This window comes from Caloenas nicobarica, chromosome 29 (genome assembly GCF_036013445.1).
Source record: "Caloenas nicobarica isolate bCalNic1 chromosome 29, bCalNic1.hap1, whole genome shotgun sequence".
In the NCBI taxonomy this organism is placed as follows: Eukaryota; Metazoa; Chordata; class Aves; order Columbiformes; family Columbidae; genus Caloenas; species Caloenas nicobarica.
Window position 1 is genome coordinate 1,949,021 of NC_088273.1, and position 8,046 is coordinate 1,957,066.

Sequence of the window (8,046 nt, forward strand, 5' to 3'; positions counted from 1 at the left end):
CCCTGCTCTGCTGGTCCTGCAGGTCTCTGGCAGGAGGCCTGGCTGTGAGAGGACACTGCTGTGTGCCCAGCCCTGCACACACACACTGTGCAGCTGCACAGTGGTGTTTCATCTGTGGGCCACTTTTGAAGCCATATGCTTGAGAGAAACTTTGCAAGAAGATATAAACCATCATGCACTGCCCTCAGGAGATGACCGTTCTTTCTGGAAAGGCTGTTCTGTGGCCAGCTCTGTCACAGCAGTGCCCATTGCCTGTCCCTGCCTGCGCTCACAGGACTGACACACAGCAGGACGGTGACCAAGCTGCCAGAGCACTCAGGCCTTGCACCAACACAAGGGATGAGAAGGAGAGTGTGGGAGTGGAACGAGAACATCTCCGGAAGACCAAGTTCTGCTGCTTCCTGGCAGTGCTGCCATGCGAGACCTCTTTTCCCTTCCAACCATGCACACAGGAACTCTCCCTGCAGCTCCAAAAAGGCCTTGGAGTTAGGATGTCAGCAGAAAACAATTTGCTGAAGGGCCCTTTATTTTGCTTAAACACACAGAGCATGATTCCTCATTGATACAGACACTCAATGAGAAAAGAAAAGCAGCAGTGAATTAAAAATGGAATTACAAGATTATCATAAGAAAAAAACACAACTAGAGAAAAAAATACTGCAGACAGGATGAACCTGCAACGAGGTAGACTATAACTCTTATGTAGAAGAAGATAGAGACAGTTTATACCTTCAGAAGAAATCTAGTCATCAATTTCCACAGGGCATCCTTGAGCTCCTGGTTCCTCATGCTGTAGATGAGGGGGTTCACTGCTGGAGGCACCACTGAGTACAGAACGGCCATCACCAGGTCCACAAATGGGGAAGAGATGGAGGGGGGTTTCAGGTAGGCAAACATGGCAGTGCTGACAAACAGGGAGACCACGGCCAGGTGAGGGAGGCATGTGGAAAAGGCTTTGTGCCGTCCCTGCTCAGAGGGGATCCTCAGCACAGCCCTGAAGATCTGCACATAGGACACCACAATGAAAACAAAACAGCCAAATGCTACTAATACAGTAATGACAAAAAGCCTGACTTCTCTGAGGTAGGAGTGTGAGCAGGAGAGCTTGAGGATCTGTGGGATTTCACAGAAGAACTGACCCACAGCATTGCCCTTGCACAGTGGCAGTGAAAATGTATTGGCCGTGTGCAGCAGAGCATTGAGAAACCCAGTGGCCCAGGCAGCTGCTGCCATGTGGACACAAGCTCTGCTGCCCAGGAGGGTCCCGTAGTGCAGGGGTTTGCAGATGGCAATGTAGCGGTTATAGGACATGATGGTGAGCAGAGAATACTCTGCTGAAATGAAAAAGAGAAACATAAAGACTTGTGCAGCACATCCCAAAAAGGAGATGGCCCTGGTGTTCCAGAGGGAGTTGGCCATGGATTTGGGGAGAGTGGTGGAGATGTAGCCCAGGTCGAGGAGGGAGAGGCTGAGGAGGAAGAAGTACATGGGGGTGTGGAGGTGCTGGTCACAGGCTATGGTGGTGATGATGAGGCCGTTGCCCAGGAGGGCAGCCAGGTAGATGCCCAGGAAGAGCCAGAAGTGCAAGAGCTGCAGCTCCCGTGTGTCTGCGAATGGCAGGAGGAGGAACTGGGTGACGGAGCTGCTGTTGGACATTTGCTGTTTGTTGGCATGTGGGCTCCGTTCAAAAAAAAAAAAAAAAGCAACTTAAAATTAGGACAGACTGCTCTTAGCAAAGCCACATCATTTTTTTAAGATATCATCCCAATAGATGATATCCCAATAGATGGTCTGTGCTGGCTGAGTGTGCTGTGAGGAGCAGGACCTCTGCCCGTGTGCTGCCAAGCAGCCAGCTTTGCTCTGCTGCAGTGGGGACATGGGAGCTGGTTTGTGACAGCTCTGACATTCACAAGGAATGGCAGATGTAATTCACCTTCAACGAAAAAGTTTAATATCTGTGCTCATGACTGTCAAGGGCTTTGGCTGCAGAGGAGACAATTAGCTTGTCCTTATAAATTTTTTTTGTGTGTTTTTTTATTTTCCACCACCACATCAGGTGAGTGGGGTTTTTTTAGGGGTAGAAATACTCATTTCTGTGACTGAAAATGTGAAGAGGCTTGAGACAGGACAGGCAAAAACCTCAGCTTTCTTTGGCTCAGAGCAGACTCAGACAGCAGAAGTGTCCATCAGGATTGCACTCATCTGTCCTGTGCTCCACCTTGTGCTGCCATGAAAATGACTTCAGACACAAATTAATCTAAGTAATCCAAACAACTGTACTCACACTGGAGCAGGAGAGCCTTTTAGAAAGGGCAGATCTGCAAACTCTTCTCTATCCCAGCCCAGCGGTGAAGATGTGATGGAGAGAGCAGGACACGACCCGTCACCCAGAGAAGCAAAGGACTCTGGCAGGAGAGTGCGGACCCCAAGGAAAGGCTCAGCACTCCTGGCATCCTACAGCAGAGCTGGGCCTTTCTGGGGGCAGCTGGTGAGCCCAGCAGGACAGGCAGAGCAGAGTCAGGGCTCCTGGAGATGGGATGTGCTAAAGGGACAGTCCGATCATTGCCCAGCAGACAACCCCCAGCAGCCACCTGCAGAGCAGGAGCAAAAGAGCTCCTGACCAGCCCCTGCTCTGCTGCCTGGAGCTGTCCCTGCCTGCAGCTGTGTCTCTGTGCCCAGGTCTCCTCCTGTCAGTGTCACAGACCCCATCCCAGCCGCTGTGTGCTCAGCTCTGCCCTGCAGACCCCTCCCAGCAGCCGAGCACTGCCCAGGGGCAGCTCTGTGTGGGCCGGCTCTGATGGGAACATCAGACCAACAACAATGAGCCTGGAAAAGTCATCCTGATGCTGTCTGGAAGCCAGGATGTGTTGATTTCTGATACTCCCAAGTTTATTCACTTCTAAGACTCACAGATTTGGAATTTCAGTTCATCCTCCTGAACTGCGACATTAATTTCTGTGTCCCCTTGGCCACATAGACAACCCAGAGTATAAGACTGATAAAACAGGATCCTTCTCTTTCACAGAGCCCCTGTCTTGCTGTGCTTTTTAAAAGCCTCCTGGGCATCTCCTAAAGTGATCTGGAGCTGTGAGCAGCCCTGACAAACATAACCTCCACTCCATAGCAGGACCCTGCCCAGCCAGAGGTTGCTCCTTCCCCCCACAGCTTCTCCCCACAGCACCGTGGGGATCTCCCCGGGCAGGCTGAGCGCTGACCCTGGCAGGCGGCAGAGTCCCTGCCCCGGCACAGCCCTGGGGTGCAGGGACCCTGCTCTGCAGGACAGCCCTGGGCACCCCTGGCTGCTCCCCCGGCTTCACAGCTGTTCAACATTGCCTGACAAGAGCCCCCTCCTTACAGATCCCACAAGCTGTGGCTGTTTAACTCGAGGAGATGCCTCCAGGAGCTACAGCTGCATTGCAGCACCCAGAGACTTACCGTGTCAAGGGCTGCAAAGATTTCTCCTCCAGTGAGCTCTCAGTCATCCTCCCCATCCTGACCACCTTTAATCTCTCTCTGCCTTGCTCATCTCCCTGAGATCCCCAGGCAGAGCCCTCAGCCCTGCTGCGCTTTGCAGAGGAGCTGCTCCTGGGCAGAGCTGTCTCTCTGCAGCGCTGCCGCTTGCCATGAGCTCCCTCTGTCCCAGGAGCCCAGCCCAGCTCAGCAGCACAGGAGCAGCCCCAGGCACTTTAATGACCCCTCTGGTGGCTTTGGTGCTGAGTCCATGAGCCTCACAGCCTGAGAGGAATTGAAGAAACTTCTCAAGTAGTCAGAGTCAAATTCAAACTCCAAAGTTTCTTGTGATGTTAATGGGTCCCACTGAGGGACAATATTGAGAAACCATCCCCAGGCTCTGGTTAGAGCAGAAAACTGGAGGCAGAGATGAGAAGTCAGGAAAAGCAAAGTACAGGTGGCTCTGATGCTGAGTAAACCTGGATGTGTTTCACTAACCAAAGGGCCAAGCCCTGACCCCCAGACCCTGGGAAATCAGATCCCATCCCTCCCACGTTGCCCAGGGCTCTTCCTGGGACAGTGTGATGTGGGGCTGTGCAAGGCCAAGGGCAGGACTATGGTCCGACACCTCCCAGGTTCCTGGCTGGGGACAAGCAGGCCATGAGGCCCCTGTGCTGTAAGGACCAGGTGTCTCCTCACAGGCATCAGAGGTGGACACAACAGCCATCGCTAAGGGGAGAAGGAGCTCATGTCTGTTGGGGTTTTCAGCCTTTTTGCATGCCTTTATCATCTCCACGACAGCCTGTCCTATGCTGTGGCATCACCTGCACCTCTTTCCCTGCAGGCTGGAGACATCCCCCCTGCTGCCCCACCTTGCTCTTGTCTGAGCATCTTCCTTCCTTTACTGATCTCTCTCCATCCTCCCCAGCTGTTCCTTGAAGCACAAAGCCTTGGGCTGATGCAGACTCCCTCTGGGTGACCTGCTCCACCACAGCACTGCCCTTCCACTCACATTCCTTCCTGCTCATGTCCAGTCTGGACCTTCCCACCTGCACTTTGTGCCATTATTTCTTTCTCAGGCTCTTTCCCAGTATGAAGAAAACCTCCACCCTCTCTGAAACCACCCTTCCAGCACTCTCAGGCTACTCCTACGCTGCTGCAGCTTCCCCAGCGCTGCTGGGCCAAAGCAGCCCAGGTCCCTCAGCATCCCACACCATGTGCACAAGGTCCTGACCCCTGCCTTGGCACAGCCCTGCACTCTCCAGTTCCTCCCTGCTTCTCCAAACTGGGACCCGCACACTGGCACACACCCGTGTGTGTGGGGTCACACCAGTGCTGAACCGAATGGGATGAGAACTCCAGGTGTCTGGGTCCCCACGCTCCTCCTCATGCAGCCCCGTGTGCAGCTGCCTTGTTCATGGTGAGCGTGCAGCACGGGCTTGTGTGGCGGCCCTTGTAGTGCCCAGGCCCTTCTCCTCAGGGCCACTGCTCAGCCTGTCAGGTCCTGGTCTGTCCTGATGGATGGGGTTATTCTCCTGCCCTGATACAGATCTGGTCACTTCTCCTTATCCAAATTCAGAGCTTTCTGATCAGTGAATCCCGAAGTTTCTCAAGGTCTGTTTGCTCAGCTCTCAATGTTTGTATGCAGATCACTTATCCTGATAAGGTTGCCTCTCCCAAGAAAAGAACATGAGGTTACTACAAATACCATCTCCTGGAGAAACAGTGGAGTCCTGGGGGTCTCGTGCTCATCATGCCAGAGGTCTGGACTTAGAGGGGAAGTTTCCCTTCATGTGGGAGAGCAGCAGGAATGCTTGGAGTTCTACCTGGGGACAGACAATGTCAGCTGAACATTGAGGAGTCAGCATGAGAGGGCAGAACAACATGGGCGATTTTGTGGTGGGTGAACATCAGCTACAGGCACACTGATCCTTCAAGCGAGTGAAAGAAGCCTCATGTTTCCAGACCCTGTCCTTGTTGCAGACCTAAGATATCCCAATATCTGCAAGGTACCAGCCATCCAGAAGGGGTATGGAGCTCATTGACAACATCTTCCTGACACGGTTGACTGAGGGGTCAGTGAGGTGAGGTGCCCTGTGGGACTTCACACTTACAAAGCAGAAAGAGTTGGTCAGGGATGTAACAGTCAGGGATGAGAAAGTAGAGTTGAGGCTCCTGGAAGATGATAACAAGGCAAAGAGCAGGATTTCAGGAGAGCAGGCTTTGGCCTGCTGAGGGATCTACTTGGGTCCTGTGGGATATGACCTTGGCGCCTGCAATGCTTTTCCCTCACATTTCCTCCCTCCTCTCTCCCACCTGCTGTTGTGCAGTATTTTTTACCCTTTCTCAAATACAATATCACAGAGGTGCTGCCAGCGTCACTGAGTGAGTGGCTCAGATTTGTCAAGGAGTGGGTCCATCTTGGAGCCAGCTGAAATCAGCTCTGTCTGACATGGGTCAAACTGCAGTTGTCTTCACAGAGAGGTGACAACTGTAGCACACCCACACTCACCCCCAGTTCCAAGACTTCGCCATGTAAATCCAGCACAGGGTGACATCATGTTGGGTGTTACAAACTACTTGATCATGGAGAAGAAATGGAAAAGATCTTCTGTCAGCAACCTGAGGAAGTCTCCAGTCAATGAGCAGGTTCCTGTGGGGAACTGAAATCCTCCTGACAGTCACTGGCCAGGCAAAGCTGTGGATACCAACAGTCCAAAGGATCTTGGGCCAACTTCTTAAAATGTCTACCTGGTGGGCCAACAAGGGTGATGCTCACCTGGATCTGGCACTGGGAAACAAGGAAGAGCTGGTGAGGGATGTGAACATCAGTGTCCACCTTGGCTGTGGTGACCAGGAAACAGTGGGGTCCCAGGCACCAGAGGGGAGGGAGGAAGGGCAGCAGCAGAGCACAGGCTGGTGGACTCCAGAGAAGAAGACTTTGACATACTAGGAGACAGCAGCCGATAGAGGTGGTGACATGGAAGTCTGTCTGATGGGTGAAGGAGCTCAGGAAATCTGAGAAGCCTTGCAGGACAGCCTTGTGCTCCAGAGGAGTGTGATTCCTCTTGAGCTGCCCTGCATCAGGCACCCACTTTCCTACACTTGTTATTTGTCTTCATCAGAAAATGCTCCAGATCAATAAGATACCACCTCTTCAGGAAATGGGGAGGAGGGTGAGGGGGGAAGGCAATAGAAGAAATACTGATTTATTGTTCTTTATTATGGAAATGCTCTCTGTTTGGCTATTCCTGAAATCTCCCTAATCATCAACACCAGACTTGAAGCCTTTAGGAAAATGATGTACAGAGCCTTGGCTTGTAAGGGCATTTTGGATGTTAATGAGCCCTCTGCTGCCATGATCCTGAACTGCAGCTACTGAAAGAATGAACAAACCTCTGATGAAGTAAAAGGCAGAAGCAAAACCCAAGTTTCTGAGGGCGTTTGGGACCCCATGAAGGGCCAGCACTGACACAGCGGTGAAGGAAACAAGCAGTCGAGGTCCCTGTCCCTGGAGGCTGGTGAAGGAAAGACTTGGAGACACTGGTTACAGGTGGTGAGGGCAATGTGGAGGTGGCTCTGATGCCATGTCAGCCCTCGATGCTTGTTTATCACCAGAATGGCTGAGCCCTGACCCCTGGGGCTTGGTAAGTATTTCTCAAATGTTTTTCAGGGATTTGCCTGTGGTCAGGGTGAGTGTTTTGTGTTTTGGGGGTGGGTTTTATGTCAAGTGCTGTTGCTTTAACTGCAAGGCTCTGGTTTTCTGTGGAGTTGGAAATGCCTGGGAGTTGCTTCACAGCTTCTTTCATACACCTGGCAATGGTCACCAGTCACCTCAATGTCCCAGTGTCAAACTTGCTTGGATCCTCTATTTGGATCCATATCCCATCACTGCAGGAGGTTCATGCATCCACCAGGTTCATGGATGTTTCCTGAGGTCCATCCAAGTGTGGGCAGTGTAAGAGAGGAGCAGAGCAGGGTCAGCTCATGGGCCATGGCTGAGCACAGCCACCCCAGCAGCAGCCATTCCCATCTCCCAGGCACAGCCATGCCCTCAAGATGGCAATGTCACTACCATATATGATTAGCCCAAGAGAGGCCTTTCTTCCTTCCATATTCCTGGGAAAATCTTCCTGCTGTTCCTCCTCCACCTGCAGATATCAACTGCTTTCCATTTCTGGGCTCAGACATGGCTGTAAGGGTTCACTAAACCATCAGCCATCTCATTGCTTCTCCCTGACATGCCCTGACCCTCTCCCACACCTACACGTGGCCAATCACAGCTGCTCAGGGCCTCCCACTCTTCAGAAGAGGCCTTGAGCTTCTTGGTTCTTCCTGGTGCTTATTAGAAACTTCCTCGCTCTCTCCAGAGTTCACGGTGAGCTTTCTTGTCCTAACAGCCTCTTTATGACCATGTCTTACTAACTGCTTGTCTTTTTATGCCCATCTGTGCAGAAATGGTAGTCACAGGAAAGCTCCCAATATATCAAAACTGATGCTGAATGAAATGCCATGAAGACCAAATGAATTATCCCTGTGTGTGTCTCTCCTGGAAGGAGTCTGTCCCGAGAAGGGGATCCAGCTTCTGCCCCTCTC

The 8,046-nt window shown here is 52.2% G+C and overlaps 1 protein-coding gene across 1 annotated transcript; it reads right to left on the reverse strand.

Moving 5' to 3' along the window:
• Positions 1–723: 723 nt before the first annotated feature.
• LOC135999686 (olfactory receptor 14J1-like) lies at positions 724–1,656 on the reverse strand. Its single transcript, XM_065653246.1, has one exon. It carries the CDS (start codon positions 1,654–1,656, stop codon positions 724–726), a length of 933 nt encoding a protein of 310 aa, XP_065509318.1.
• Between the last annotated feature and the right edge of the window lie 6,390 nt (positions 1,657–8,046).

Bases quoted from the DNA above. Each gene is read 5' to 3' on its own strand.
- LOC135999686 (XM_065653246.1), bottom strand. From the start codon at position 1,656: ATGTCCAACAGCAGCTCCGTCACCCAGTTCCTCCTCCTGCCATTCGCA.